Below are 16,599 nucleotides of genomic sequence, written 5' to 3' on the forward strand. Positions count from 1 at the left end.
TTGTAAGTAACCTTTTATGGACTGACATTTTGTCCAGCAGCAAATCTGCCGCTGCCAAGAAAGACATTCACTCCTTCGAGACGCCTTCAGGACTCTGTGCATGCTTCTGAAAAGCCTGTCTAACTACTATGATGTTTTGCTTCTAATTATTTTCTCCAGATATTAATGAATGCCTCTTGTCAGATGTATGTCCTGGTGGAGCTTGTGTGAATACTGATGGCTCATACTCATGCGTCAGTTGCGATGCTGGTTATAGACTTTCTGCTGACAGCAAGAGCTGTGAAGGTACAATTTCAAACAAACTAATAATATCATATTTGATCTCTACTGTCTTGTTCAGTTGCTCCTCTTCAATCTCAGAGGTTAGAATTTAAAGACCCCCTGCTCTAGTTTAAACTTGCAGATTCAATCACTTAATACCAGATATAATGGAGTGCTGTTGTCATTCATTTCAATATAATGTGCCATACAAAAGTAATGCTGATATCATGGCATTATATTATGTTTTTTTTTAATACATCCCGAGGACAAGAAAGGCATTATATGAGGGTAAATCAAAAGGTAAAGGCAAGTTGAAAATTATGCGGTAACTGCAATGGGTAGAAGCTAACGCAATACAACACGTTCATGATGGCTTATGGGTAGTTTGAACACGCACAGGGCAGCACTCTGCCATCAGTCTAGGTGAGGCCAAGGTTAAATGAACATGGACGCTCTGCTGTGGGATTACACCATTGTTGAACAATGTGTTACAGTGAGAGTTCTTTGGGCACAGGGAGTGGAACCTGCTGAGATTCACTGAAAGATGTTGCTTATGCAGATCAATTTATCACAAAAGCCATCAACTTATACCAAACCAACTGTAAGTTTATACAAATACAATTAGGGAAGAGCCAGGTCACTCATCAAAACTGAGTGTCTCCATCACCTGTAAGGACAAGTATGGAGGGATTTCTTATATATATATTTATATTTAAGTAATTTTCAAATTGCCTTTAATTTTTGATTTATCCTCGTATAAAAGGCTAAATCATATATGAAACAAGATCATGTCATTAACACAATTTAGTATGTAAAATAAAAAAAAAAACTGCTTAAATGCTAAAAATAAGCAAACAGGTTTCTAACCACAATAAAAGTGTTACCTCTTTTAGGATTAAAATCTCTATCTCTCCCATGTACTGAGTTTTGCTCTGAATCTATCTGCGTTTCTGCAGAGCTGTGTATTATTTGCCTCTGGCTCTGTTTTGACAAGCCTTACAAATCATCAACAGTTAAACTGGAAAGACATTAAAATAATAAAGGAACAGAAAAAATCTCAACAAAGTGGGTTGCACACAATTAACCTTGCTATTTGTTCGTGGCTTATTGATCCAGTTTTTTTTTTTTACTATTTTTTAAAAGGCAGCAGGATATCCATGTCAAGAACATAAGTAAAAAAATAAGTGAACTATTTTGAAACTCTTTGTTCTGAAGTCACTCACATATAAATGAGTTATTCCTCTGTTCCCTCTTAAATGTGTTTCTTTTTAGTTTATAACTGATGTCTGCGACTGCGCGATGTCTTGCTATGCAGTCATAGATCATTTGGACTTGCTTTGCTGAAGTCTTTTAGTATTTTACACAGTAGGATTTGCTCAACAATGATAAAAATAGGGCCCTTGATCTTCAAATTGTGTTTCTTACTCCCATCTCTTTCTCACTCTCTCTCCCTTGCTCTCTCTTCAGGTTATGGAAAAGAATTCAGTTCTGCATTGTAATAATATTATAATTTAAAGTTTAACACAGAATTGTTAAATTTCATTGTAAAACATATTGAATACAGATACTGTACTAGGTAACACCTAAAACTAAACGTATATAACCGTGTCACAATAATTTTAAAAAACAGCAGTAAATATAACATCAGAACAGTAGATTCAGAATTACTGATTAAAATTAAATTATGCGTACCTGTGAGGAGAAAAAGTGAGTTTTTAGGCGTATTAAAAGTGACAGAGCAGCATGTATAGTCTTAGGAAGACAGTTCTCAAAGGAGATGTAAAATTAAAAGAGGCTTTAGAGCAGGGGTGTCAAACTCAAACCCTGGAGGGCAGCAGTGGGTGTTGGTTTTTGTTACTTTTTAAATTAGTAAAAAATGATTGCTACGAAAGGAACAGACATATTTTACCTTAATTATGATTACTTTGATTAATTGCTTTTTTTCCTTAACTGGCAGCCTAACAACCAGGATGCAAAGCAAGCCAACAGATGTCCATTTAACTCAGGGGTCTCAAAATGCCTTGTAGAGCCACCATTTACACCTAACAAAGTCTTCAGTTTAGCTGTTAATGAAGCCCATTATTTAATTCTTTAGCTTATTAGTGTTCTCATTCTTCCTCAAGAGGTCATTTTCAAAACAGATTTTGTTTTATGTGAATGATTAGTGAATCAGACCAATATTTCATAGATATTTACTCTTTCCTTTTCAAGTATTTCATTGAGACAGATACTATACAGTGGATACTTAAGCGTAAATGGGATCGAGTTAGTCAATTTAGTTATGTTTACTTAATAGGTAAATAATTAAAATGCAAGTCATTTAAAATTAAGATAACACACCATATTCCATTTGTATTGGTAATTGGTTATTTCATAATTATTAAAATAGCTGGAATGAAAATTAATAGCCACAGCAGCCCTCCTGGAACTGAGTTTGACACTCATGCTTTAGAGAAATGAGGAGGCCAATGTTAGAAACTCCTAAGTATAAATAGATACGGCTGGAATATTACAATTTACAGATTTATCAATCAGTAGCAACGTTAAAAAGAAAATTTGATAACACACTGGATGCCATTGTAGCTGAGCCACTAAGGGAGTGATGTGTTCATCACATTTGAACCAAGGAAGCAGCATTTTGAACCACTGATAATACTTCACTGCTATTGGTGAGAAATCTCTAATGTTTTACATTCACTCCATTTTATTTTATTAACACTAGGATCTGAATCATATATAGTAAAATAAATAATCAAAACTGTCTCAGAACGTGTTTCTCACACTTTATTATTTAATTTCTGTTTATAATGAACTATTGTCTAAATGTGTAGTTCCATTAAGTCACTCTTTTTTTGTATTCAGTAGCCACTGTACCTGTCAAAGACAGGTAATAGAATAATTTAAATATATTTGCTGTCTCTTACCCTTCATGAACTTTCAGCACTTTTTTTCTGTACAGTGGTACCTCGGTTCACGACCATAATTCTTTCCAAAACATTGGTCGTAAACCAATTTGGTCATGAACCGAAGCAATTTCCCCCACATGATTGTATGTAAATACAATTAATCCATTCCAGACCGTACGAACTGTATGTAAATTTATATAATAAACAAATATAGTTAATTTTACCATAGAATGCACAGCTTAATAGTAAATTAATTGTAAAAACATTGAATAACACTGAGAAAACTTTGAACAACAAAGAAAACTAACACTTCAATAGTTTGCGCTATAGTGCTAGGAACTGCTCGCTAAAAACACTTTTTTTTTTAATTAGTTTTAAGCACGGGGAAATAAATGAACATTTGAAAAATCCATAATTTAATAAACCACTAAGAAAAGTAACATTGCCATAATGCACGCTATGAACCAATCGCTGTAAACAGAACAAAAACAAGCCTTTTCTACCTTATGCGTCCAGGCCTCCCTCTCTTGCTCGCTTGCTCTCTCTTTCGTGTGTGCGTGTGTCTCTCTCGCGCGCCTGTGTGTGCCTCTCTCTCGTGTGCCTGTCTGCATGCCTGTGTGTGTGCCTCTTTCTCTCCCACGCCTGAGTGTGTGTGTGTCTCTCTCACGCGCCTGTGTGTGTGTCTCTCTCTCTCCCGTGCCTGTGTGTGTGTCGCGCTCTCTCTCTCTCTTGCTCGCTCGCTCACTGCACAGGAAATGCACAGGGAGAGACTGAACATGTACAAACCGAAAGGGAAACTGGCTTGTTCGTATACCGAGTGTGTGGTCGTGAACCGAGGCAAAAGTTTGCCAAACTTTTTGGTCGTAAACCGATTTGTACGTGTACCGAGACATTCGTGAACCGTGGTTCCACTGTATTTGCATGTGTGAATGTCTCTTCACTGGAGTTCCTTTTCTGAAGCGTGTTGCCATAAAGCCAGCTTCTCAGACTCTGTCATTATTTTCAAGGTGCGTTTCTCACCTTTTGCTTGGTTTTATGCTTTCCATCTTTGAAGGCGAATCTCTCATTGTGCAACTTTAATCCTCCTTGTACCTTTCACACTTGCACTTCCCCTTTTGTCACATCACCAAAGCCAAACTGAACAATCAGATTACTCTGAGGGACTAGACACACAGAACTTAGTGCTTTATTATATAGTAGATTTTAGACTTTCAAGCTATCTAATTTTAAAACTGTACTTTCAAAACAAGTAAAATATGGTGGTGCAGTGCATAGCATTTTCACCTTCTGGATTTAAGCATAATAGATCCAAATCCCACATTGAGTTGTTGTAGAGCTTGAATTTTTTACCCAAGTATGCTTGAACTTTCCTCTAGTGTACTCTGGGTTTCCTGCCAGATTCCCAAGGATGTGCTGTGTAGGTTGATTGGTTATTCCAAATTGACCCTATATGTAGTGTATGTGAGGTGGATCTGTGATGCTAACATGTTAGGGCTCAGCCCTCTGCAACCCTGAATTGGATTAAGAGGGTTTAAGAATGTTATGGGAATGGTTTCACTCAGTGGAATATATGTAGTCTGATGAAAATATCAAAATGACAGCAGTCTTTCAACTTTTATCATTTGCCTCTCCAGATGTAAATGAATGTGAAGATGGCAATACTTGTTCAGGGGGAGAGTGCACTAACTCCCCAGGGTCTTACAGCTGTTCGTGTACTCAAGGATATGAACTCATTGGTGGCATTATGTGCATAGGTATGTATTATACATAAATACATAAAAATGCAAGAAAGAAGTGACAAGATGAAAAATCTCTGTTTGGATATATTTAACATATTTTTTTGTAAGATTCCATTTTTCCCCTCTTACACAACACAGTCCATATCCACTGTTTGTTGAGAACAGCTGCATCACTGACAGTGCTAGAAAAGAGTGAATTTGATTTGTACTGACAAGGTGTCTTTGAGTCTGCACAGATCTAATGAGAAGAAAAATAAACTTCCATTATTAAGTCTGGCTACAATTTGCCAGCAAAGGATTGTTTGTTAGAAGAGAGGAAAGAAAATGTCATTAAATATAGCCATTTGTGGGTTGACAGATATTAAACTGCACTTGTTTCAAATTAATGAAGGAATGAATTAATAGACAGAGGAATATGGTATGCCTTTATGCATTTTCACGGATGGCTGGATGCATACTTAAAATGCATCAACAAATCTCTTTATTAAAGTCTTGACAATTATTCTTGTTTAAAGAAAGTCAGTGAAAGAATTAGCAAAAGGAAAGTCAGACAACAACTTTATGTATTTTCAATGGTGCACATCACTAAGAGGAAGTTTATACATTTTGCAAGGTCTTATCCAGGGCCAATTTTTAATTGAAATTAGTTTTTTCTTTCTTTTACTGTTATCCGTTTTAGGTGTTGCCACACTGAAAGTACACTTTAGCACACATATATGTTTTACATTTCAAAATGTAAATAACTAAAACTGACTGTTTTATTGGTCAAAATAGTTTTTAAATAAACATTCATGCCTGTGCTTGATTTGCCACTGAATTGCCACTGTCACATAAAGAATAAGGGTAAGGGGTAGGGTTAGGGCTGTCCTCCTTGCTTTTTTATTATATATAAATATATATACTGTATACTGTGTATGATGTGTCCAGCAAATGGCTTCAATAGACTTCTAGTATTTTACAATGTTTTGTAAAGTTTCATTTAGACTCTGGTTCGATTTTTAAATTGTCCTGTCCACAGTCTTAACTCCTGACAAACATACACACTGAGTCAAATTGAGTTTAGAGATGTGTAAAACATGAAACACATCAGAAAACACAAAGTCATAATTCTTTTCCCCATCACAATATCTCCCCTACTCACAGTTATGGTCCCCAGTGGGGGCTGCTGCCCGTCAAACTCCCAACAGAACAGACTCAGACAGAAGTTCCAATGAAACAAAGCAGTTTTTATTGTGGGAAACTTTTACAAAAACAGTTTCCACTCCACAACCACAACTCTTGTTTCTTACACTCTCCATAACTCTTCCTCTGGTCCTCTAAGCAAGATTCGTCTTCCTCCTCCTCTTCTCACCTCTGGCTACCTATGTTTAGGCAGGCAGCTGCTTTTTATCTAAAACCTGGAAGTACTTCCAGTGTGCTAAAACCACGGCCTAGGGGTACTTCTAGATTAGGCTGGAACCTGATAAAGTAGGACTCACAAGTCTCCTCAGCAACCCCTAGCAGCACCAACAGGGCTGAGCAAATGAGCTCCAGTTTCCAACGTGCCCTGTGGTGGTATGGAAACCCAGGAGGGCAGCCATCTAGCATTCCCAGGGAGACAATGTCCTGTCCTTCCACACTATGGACATCCCACTGGATCTTGGTTCAGCTCCGGCCTGAATGCCAGTCCCCATGTGGTGTCCCTCAAACAGTTTATAACAATTTGTATCCATGGGAAAGTAAAAATAGTCAGAATATCAATGCATATGTTAGTAAATGTTAAAACATATTTTAAAAAAGGTGAACTTCCCATTTATTCTCCACTACTAGTTGTTATGCACTTTAATTAACAGTAAGTATATCCTGAAAAGTATTCAGAAAAAGCTGGGTAAATAAGTAAATTACATCTATTTTGACTGAAGGACCTAAGCCACAGGTATTTTCCCAGCATGCACGATAGGAGCTGCATCATTACGAACCCTAGTGATAAGTGTGCTGGCAACGGCAGCTTCTTTGGCCTTGCCAGTGACATCCAACTGAGTTTTGGAGTTGATAACCCCTAAATAGTTTTTTAGAAGAACAATGAACAATTAGAGGGTGGTGCCCAGGTAGTATGGTAGGAGTCCACCAGACTAAAAGGTGGCATTAGAGAGACCCTCATTTCTATTTTTGGCTCCTGCTGCCCAATATAACTGACACATAATCTTGGCTTTGCCTTGCACCTTTAATTAATTAATCATGGGGGTTTGGGGCAGCAGAGACACTTGGAGCTTTCAGATGGTGCTCTAAGAAGGCAGAATGAGGAGTTTTGAAGTCTAACTTTGACTCTCTAAATTATCCCCTTGTTGTTCTCCAAAGCAGTTCTGAGGAGGTTAGGAGTATGTGCTGAGCTATGGTTTAAATCTATAACCTTTGGCAAGAGCTTGAATGGCATGGGATAAATAAACAAAGATATGCCTACTGAAAGTGGGAGAGAGGATGCACTTAAAGGTTGGCAAGTATATACACCCCTAACACCTAGACATAGACAGGGATGCAAGATCTGTATTAGCCAGGCCCAGTGGGACAGCTAGGGTTTTATTTTGTCTATTTTACTTTGTCATTCTTATCCTCCTCATATTTATCACCTCCTTGTGTGATTACTTTGGTAATGAAGTACTTTGGCTTGTATTTCTCTGGCCTCATTGGCATTGTTAAGGTTCAGTGATTGAGAGTGCCCTTAGTCACCTGAACTATTCATTTATTTTTACAACCACTTCATCAGCACAGTGGCAGTGCTGCTGCTTTGCAGTAAGGAGACTGTGGGTTCACCTCCCGGGTCCTCACTGTGTAGAGAGCACTTTGAGTAGTGCAAAAAGCGGTATATAAATGTAAAGAATTATTATTATCCTGAACGGGGTACAGTGAATCAAAAGAAATCACTGCAGACATATTCCAGCAAGACAACATTATGGCTACCAATCTAATATTAGTTGTGATTTAAACCTCTCCATCATCCTTGCCATGATTTAGTTAGACAGGGTTAGTAGCTAACTTGTGTTGATGACTTTTGCTTGTCTCTATAGATGTGAATGAGTGCTTGACACTGGATATCTGTGGACCTACTGGAGAATGCATGAACAGCCAAGGTTCCTACTTCTGCCTCTGTGTTGCTGGCTATGCCACAAGCACTGATGGGATCAGTTGTCAAGGTGAGAGTTTAATAACACTGTAGATTATTTTAATTTTTGTTTTAATTAAGTGTGTTATTGTTAAATGAAATACATGATGCAGTAATTTCATGATTTCATTTATTTAAGAAATATGTTCATCATTTTTATGTGTTGATAACATTCTTATCTTTTTCAATTTATGCTTAGCATTCCTTGAGCCATATTCACACTGAACACAAGTTTAGTTAAAGTCATCTGATTTACATATCTCATAATCTAAAAAAGTAGTATGGGCACTAAAGTTGCTTCAGGTCTTGGACTTCTTATCAGTTGTAGGTCTGATGATGGGATGTTTGTCAGCCAAATGTCAGCAGTCTCTTTGAGGTTAACAAGCCTGACACTAATGAAGCAATGAGCACACATCTCCGGAGTTTAAAGGGCAGATTTCTTGTAAACATCTTTATAGTGTGTCTGGCTTTATATTCAAGCAGCAAGACTGCACAACTCCATATGTTTAGATGTGTATATTCCTGGAGGCTAAAAATGTTAGGCTTTCTTTTGGACTTTTCATGTTTTATTTAGACCTTTCAGTTTTTGATTATTTAAAATATTTACGCAGGCTGTTTTGAACCAGGTTTAACCCTTTTGCTCAAAAGCACTTAATACCACACCAATATGAAGACAATGCTGTTTCTGTACATATATCTTTTACATTTTGAAGAATGTTAGCTTCCGTGAAATAGTTATAATTGGGGACAGTAGGATTTTCATTACTGTAATTCAGTGTGCCTTTCAAGAGTGCCTTCTGTCTGTCTGATTAGGTCATTAGTTCATCAGAAATGAATCTGCGTTTCTCTGTTACCATCATTCAGAGGTAATTAAGGTTGAGGTGTTCTTTGTGCTTCTGGGTTCTTGGATAGACCAGGAGGATTAAATTGTAGCTGCAGTGTAGTTGGTTCTGTCTTAAATTTTTCGAAGAGGTTTGCAGCTTCTTTTGATGTTAAATGAAAAAGATGTTTAAGAAAAGCTAATAGTTTATTGGAGCTAGAGACAATGTGGGTGAAGACAGACTGCTGATAGAGACATAGAGATACACGTCTTTCTTTTGGGAATGTCCCACAGACTTTTCTCTTCAAACCAGATATTTTTAATCATTAATCGGGTGTAGATTTACAGCCTTTTTATTGGTCTCCCTGACTGTTATTCTCTCATGCAGTGCCAAGAAATGTGTTTACTCCCTAGAAAGGCCAGATTGACATCCTTTACTTCAGTTAGTCTTGGTGGGTATATTCTGGCCCCTGCACTTCTGGTGCATTCCTATGGAGAGGAGATGACAAGCAATGAGGCATGTGGAGTTAGATGCCAGTACTTTTCATAGTGGACATATCTTTGCTCCCTGACAGTTTAGCATGAGCAATCCTCTTTTTTTTAACACATTTAATAGTTGTTTAATAAATACTTGCATTACATGTAGAGGATGCTGATTTAAGTACTTCATTTGATTTTGATTGTACAATGTGCCAGTTATATTTGTAGATATGATTGCAATGACATAATCTTTCCATGAGGTGCCAAAATATCATTTTATGTCATATTATTGATCATGTAAAGGATATTAAATATTGATGAAAAATCCATTATACATTTGATTTTATGAAATGGCCAGTAAAAAAAGATCTTGGATGGATCTGTTTTTGGATAGTAAGTGTTCTAGAAATCTATTTGGGATTTACTGTGCTAAAATAAAATATAGACTACTTATTAATATATGAATAATCAGCCAAGAGATGCAACTTTATTTGTTAATATTAGTTAACCTAAGGAGGGTGGCACTGTGGTTAGTGATGTTGCCTCACTGGTTCGGAGTTGTAGACACAAATCCTGCTTAGTCAATATCTCCATTGACCTTTATACATTCGCCCTGTGTCCGTATGAGTTTTCTCTGGATTTCCTCCCACATCCCACAAACGTGATGTGCCTTGTGATGGACTGGTGCCATTTTCAAGGCAGGTTTACACTGCTGCGGAGAGTGTTTATAATCTACTCAACCCAATGAACTGGGCAAGTGAATTAGAAAATGGACAGATGGATTTAAAAGAACAAGTTTTCACGTGAAACTTGTGTTCTTTAGTTAAATGTTATTCACATACGCCCAAACCCTTATCTTTGTCATAATATATGAGATATTGGTTTTTATTTATGCAGCTTAATAATGTACAAGTAATGTGTGCCCTAACTGAAAATTTACACAATTACCTCTAAGAAGGAGCAGTATGTTTGCTTGGAAATGGGATGATTGCTTTTGGCATAAAGTGGTGTAATGTTTGAAACAATGTAGGTGATCATTTTGTCATCTGGCACAATACATATGTTCTTGCCATAGCCTGAACTTGGCAGTTTAATAAAGTTTTCCTGGAGCAGTCACATTTATGAAGGTGAATGTTTAATTTCAGAGAACTTCTCCTATATTTATTGGTTTCTACTTTGCTATCAGTTTGCACCCCAGTTTCATAATTAAATGTCTGTCAATCAGTTAAAATAGCAACTGGGCAGCAACATATTTGTCGCACATTCATTGTTTCAAATCACCTGTTACTTACTAGCATTATATGTTGATATAACATTAACCTTTTTATGGATGACTTGTTAAGTTTTGTTGGTGTCTTTTTCTGTTTGTCAAGTGCTTTTGTACAGTAGTATATTTTCATTTCAGGCTATACATTAAAATGTTTATGGTAGAAACATTTACATGATGTTTGTTACCATGATGGGTTTGAATTTTAAATCCCTGACAACTTATGTCATTCAGCCTTTAGCAGTTTGAAAATGTATAGGCACCATACATACATAGAGTACATACACTTTTTATGTTAGATTGCTTCAAATATGTGTTTATTTTATTGTGAATTTGTCGGCCATTAAGGCGTACCTCCTTACAGCACCAAGGAAAATGTACTATATAATAAAACACTAAGGTCTTTAGTGACTTGACTGAAAGAGGAAGTGAGAGTGACTGAGACACACAAGAATGAATAAAGGCATAGGAGGCACGTGGAGAGTCGCCTTCAAAGATGGGAAGTATAAATGTGGACAGGAGGTGAGCAAAGCCCCTCAAAAATAATGGGACTCTGAGAAGCAGACTTTACAGAAAAGTGCTCAACAGAGTGAGTGCCAGTCAAGAGGGGCTCAGACACACGTGAGGATACCAAGATAAGGTGCTGAAGATACCAGTATTGCAAGAGATATCAAATATTTTTACATTTATTATATATTACCTGTTTTTGACAGGTAACACAGCTAGTACTGAATAATCCCAGAAGCATAACAAATGTCAGCAACAGGAAATTACTTTTTGTTCTTATCAGAACCAACAGTACATCCCACTTCACCATTAGTATTTCGTACTTATTACAGAGGTCTTGGCCACTATAGAGGGAAGCCATTAAGGTCATTGATGCATACTCGTGATAGCTCTGTTCTATGTGTAGAATTTGTTAAATCACATAGTCTGACAATTGACAGACAATTCTAATGGTTGGGGAATGAACTTTCTATGGCACTTATCCTCTTTCTGGCAGCTCCACAGTCCAGATGTTAAAGTATCCTTTTGATTTGTCTACTTTAGATTGAAAAAACTTTGGAAGTTCCCTCTTCCTTTATTTATTTACGTTTGAAGATGACAGTAATCTGCTTCCTCTCCTTATAGATAAAGAGTGCTCACCATATTATCTTGCTTTACTCCCCATTCACAAATATATCACAGGAAATAATGAAGTCACTGTCAAAGTATGTGCTCCTTTTACTATTATCCACAAATAAAAACAGACAACAGGGAAGTAAGCATTGATTTTTGTAAAATATTACATATTTATTATAATCAGATACTTGCTGCATGTGTACAGTTTGTCATGTTTTATTTTGGTTAAAGAATCCTGGGTATCTCCTGCTGTTTATGTGACAATAGTATCTTTTTAAAGTGGCCTTAAAGTACAACTCTCAGGGACATTCATTAAACACCAAAAACTGGTGGTATGGCTGTTTATTTACATTTAATAAGATCATGAAAATACAGAGGTTTCTTTAAAAACTCAAGCAATTGATTCATAAACCCTACAACATTATGCAAAGATTAGATACCTGTCACAATATTGTGTGCCTCACTCCCTGAATCCTTGTGAAGATACTGGACAAATCACAACTAAGTGACAACCACTGACTTAAAACAGGGAGGATGAATAGCACTCATTCTAGTCTGGAAATCTCTTTGCAGATGTTAATGAGTGTGAGGAGCCTACTACATGCTCCAGGGGTCGGTGTCTGAACATTGGCGGGTCATACCAGTGCATCTGTGATGCAGGATTTCAGTTTTCAGAGGAGACTAAAGATTGTGAAGGTAAGAACACGATTCAACAGGTAGAAACAATTGTTCTCAGATCAAAAATCTTTTGAATGACTGAAAATAAACACTTTAATGGTTTTGAAACAGCCACCGTTATTTGCATCTTCATGCAGTATTTTACTTAACCACTCAGACATATCAGTTGTTTATTTTTATTGATGACTTTATTATGGCATCTTAAATGTTACAGAAGCGGTTTGTGTAATGATATTTTAAACGAGTAGAATCAAAATGGAGCTAGTACATGAGTTAAATTCATCAAACAAAAGTTTGTGTGCAAAGACACAGCTACTAAAAAAAAATCTGTGTACAAGGCATCTATTAAATCATTTATTGGAACATTGCTTCTAAACTTACACCATTGTGTATTGCTTGATTGTAGCTAATTTAATTCTAAATGAAATCATCTTGTAGCTCTAAGACAAAGAAACAATATCCTATATGTAAACAAATGCAATAATTTGATATCTTCTTATATAATATGCTACCGTGGCTGTTCGTTTGTCAGTCCAGGATTTTAAATCACCTGTAGCTCGCAAACTGTTTCACTTATTGACTTGAAATTTGGTACACATATACTACGTAACATCTACTATCCGCTTTCAGGGTGATGATTTTTATTACTCTTTTTATTGTTATTTTATTTTATTGTAGAAACTACTCTCAGCTGCACGCAGCAGGGTGGCCATGCGGTGCATGCGTAGGCGCCATTCTCATTCCCTACCACCTTTGCTAACCATTCTTGGGGCAGATTGAAGACTTAAGTGCCAGCTTAATTGACAGATTAAAGAAAACGTACTAAGTAATTGCAACACAAAAACTAACTTACTCAGTTTTAATGTGAAAAGATGCCAATGAAAGAAGAGAAGCAGCGGGCCGTAGGGTGGAGAAAGAAGAGCTGCTCAGGAGGCAGCAAGCGCATCAACCTCTGAGCAAACAAATGCTAAACAGAGAAAGAGAATGAAAACTGTAGGAATGCTCAAGTCAAGTGTATTCACTGCACGTTATTGTGCAGTACACCATTACTGGTTATGTATAATAATAATATGTTTTATATATATATATATATATATATATATATTATCTGAATTTATTACATTAATGAAAGTACTGTAGCAGGTATTGCGTCCAAAGACTATGACTTTCGAAAAAATACTTTAAAGTGACACATGTAGCTCTCACGTATACAAAGTGCCTTATAGTGAGCAGATTAGAATTGCACAACTGCATCACTACATTCTAACGCTGATGCAATTACATTCCCCTTAAAAAAGTTTGTTGAAATAAATTCTGTTATTAATTAAAATGGTATGAATCAATATTAGGTAAAGCTTAATATTAGAATAGTAATTGAAGGTAATATTACAGTGTTATCCAAACCTTCTGTTGATGCTCACTGTAGACATTTAGTTAACAAACTGTTTGGGTCTCCATACCTCCAGGGCTAGATGTTAACAGAAAATGTTTGCTAGCCTAAAAAAAAAATTAGATGAAACATGTTTTAGATCTACACAAGTCCTTTCCATTCAGCAAATCATTCAAACATGAGCACAAACAAAAGATTTTCCAATGTTTAATAGCATACTCCGAATGTACTGATCCACTTCAAAAAATTGTCCCAGACTTTTTTTTTTAAGTCTGATCTCTCTGCTGCCATCTATAAACTACATTGCCTAAGCCATGTAAATGTTTAAAGTCTTGTGTTTATTCTGGTTTTGTTCTTGCAAATTCCTTTTTTATATCTACAATTGTATTTTGACTAATCAGATTCTAATTAGAGATTCATTTAGTTACATTTTGGATAATGAAAACTGAGGGACTTTTTTCTAGTGACTTCCATGGAGCTTTGAATTAGAGGTACCAGTAATTATTTTGACCACTCAAAATTTAAGCTTCAGATATCTGAAATATATTTAAAGTATATCAAATCAAATATGTTTACATTAAATATATTAAATTCTTAACTTTTAAAGGTAGATTATAGTGTTACGCTCACAGAGCAGGCTTCTTTAAAAACAAAGCTAAATGAGAAGCAAGTTAAAATGAAAACATCTACAGAAGGGTAATAGTTATAAGTGTACATGCCCAGCAAGAAAAGAGAAGGCTGATGACTGCATTAGTGGAGGTTTTAAAAAGCAGCTACGAAACACGAATATTCAGAGCAGCAATGGCATTTTAATACCAACTCAGTGCTGCTGTCTGAGCAAACCAAAGCCCCTGCCTCCACCCCCCAAAAGGACCTCCATTCCATTCTGTTGGGAGACATGCACAGGGTCCCTCAATTCCGTAAAGAAAGTCAGTAGTCCAACAGGAAGTCTTGTAACTTTGGTCAAGAGGACCAGTGCCAGTTTCATGCACTACATCTGTACCATCTTGTGACGGTGTGGGTCGCCTCCACTCTCCCAATTGCTCTAGGTATCCTCTTGAACCCACTACTGCTGATAAAGTACCAGAGAGATGAGCCAGCTGATGAAGACACTCACACAAAGCAAGGGGTGGGTGCATAAAAGTGCAAAAGTGCTTTTATTTAAAAAAAAAAAAAAGCAAAAACAAGTAATGTCCAAAACAGTGCAGTGCATCAAAATTCTTCAATAAATAAATAGTCTGATAAAAACCAAGTGCAGACAGTGGAGGTTAAAATCAATCCATGAATAAACCATTAAAAATGAGGTTAAAATCTAACAGACAATTCCTTTAAAAACTTCATGAGCCCCAATGCTTCCATCTAGAATCTGATATCTCCTCTGCTTATCCTGTCCAGACCTTGCAGTAAGAGGAGACACCTGCCGACCGGTTTTAGGTCCCCATTGCCGGACCTTCAGTAGCCATGGGGCTCCATGCTGAGTTGCATACATCTCCTGACACCTGTCCCACAGCATTTGCGGGAGAAACTGCATGCTGGGCCGCTCCTACTCCCTGGAGATCGCTCAGTAGGGTCACTCAGTAGGAACTCCCTCTCTTCTGCCTCAGCCTCCTGACCCTGAGGCTCCACTCCCAACCACCTGTCTCCAATCTATCCAAAATGGGCAATCTCTCTCTCTCCTGTCTTTCTTCACATTTTTCTTCCTCTACTTTTAACCACTGTCCTTCCTTTCTCCTCTTCCTCACTCGCTGGCCAGTCTATTTTCTTCCTTTTTCCCTTGCTGGCTCTTTCTTATATGCCTCCATGGGTGCAGTGTCTTAGTTGTGCACTGCAGGAAGCCGATGAAGCAACTGAGACACACCGCACCCTCTTGTGCAGGTGCATCTTGCCCCAGCTACCTCACCAACCTCCTGCCACTGTGTGAGAACACACACCCAAAGAATTTGAGCCTGCCAATTAATTATTTATTTAAAAAACAGCCACCTTTTTCTGAGCTGCTATACCATACACCTGCTTACTGCATTTGTGACATTAAAAAAAGCTTGTGTTTGAACAGCCCTTAATTTTAATTTTAAAAAAGGTATAGGAACAGGACCTGTGTATGCCACTGTGACCCAGAATAAAACAAAGCTATTGCAGCATATCCTTTCACTTATACCTACACACAAGAACCCTTCACATTCTTGAGTGGTATACAAAATATCAAGACAAATTCATGGTGATGATAACACCTAAGGCCTAATTTCATATTTTCTTTCATCAAATTACTAATAACCAAAATTAATAACCACTAAAGGTCATTATAACACTGAACAATACTGAGTGTGTTGTGGATTTCAAAATGTATTAGCCATGAATGGCCACCACCATCATAAACTGAGTAAACAATACAAAGTGCCCTCAACACAATACAGATTACCCAGAGTAATTAGAGTAAAATAAAAAAAGGATTTAGCTATTTAACTACTGTAAAGAATTATTTAATTCCGTTGTTGTCCATCTCATCTAGCAGAATATGTGTTTTCATGTCTCAGGAGTACGGTGATAGACACGAAGCATCATTTAATAAACTAAAGTATCACTGCAGACAGGTTGACCTCAATGTACCACCTAACTGCGCTAATAGTTTTAAAGGAATACTACACTCTAAAAGTGAGATGTTGTATATGTTACCTCCCCCATGTAGTTTGTAGTGATGAAACAATGTGTAACCTCATGTTCTTTCTGATAGAATAGACATCTTTGGAGGCCAATGCTTAACCACAGCAAAAAATCAAAAACATCCATGAAAAAATGTCAT

At 36.9% G+C, this 16,599-nt stretch overlaps 1 protein-coding gene across 2 annotated transcripts in view; it reads left to right on the top strand.

Moving 5' to 3' along the window:
• LOC120519151 (latent-transforming growth factor beta-binding protein 2-like) overlaps positions 1-16,599 on the top strand; it is a 389,450-nt gene that overhangs the window by 325,467 nt on the left and 47,384 nt on the right. For both annotated transcript variants that reach the window (XM_039742299.1, XM_039742300.1), the window contains exons 25-28: positions 160-285; positions 4,802-4,921; positions 7,951-8,076; positions 12,308-12,430. In XM_039742299.1, coding sequence (XP_039598233.1) covers positions 160-285; positions 4,802-4,921; positions 7,951-8,076; positions 12,308-12,430 — 495 coding nt within the window. The remainder of the gene's footprint in view (positions 1-159; positions 286-4,801; positions 4,922-7,950; positions 8,077-12,307; positions 12,431-16,599) is intronic.

The sequence above is a fragment of the Polypterus senegalus genome, chromosome 18 (assembly GCF_016835505.1).
Source record: "Polypterus senegalus isolate Bchr_013 chromosome 18, ASM1683550v1, whole genome shotgun sequence".
In the NCBI taxonomy this organism is placed as follows: Eukaryota; Metazoa; Chordata; class Cladistia; order Polypteriformes; family Polypteridae; genus Polypterus; species Polypterus senegalus.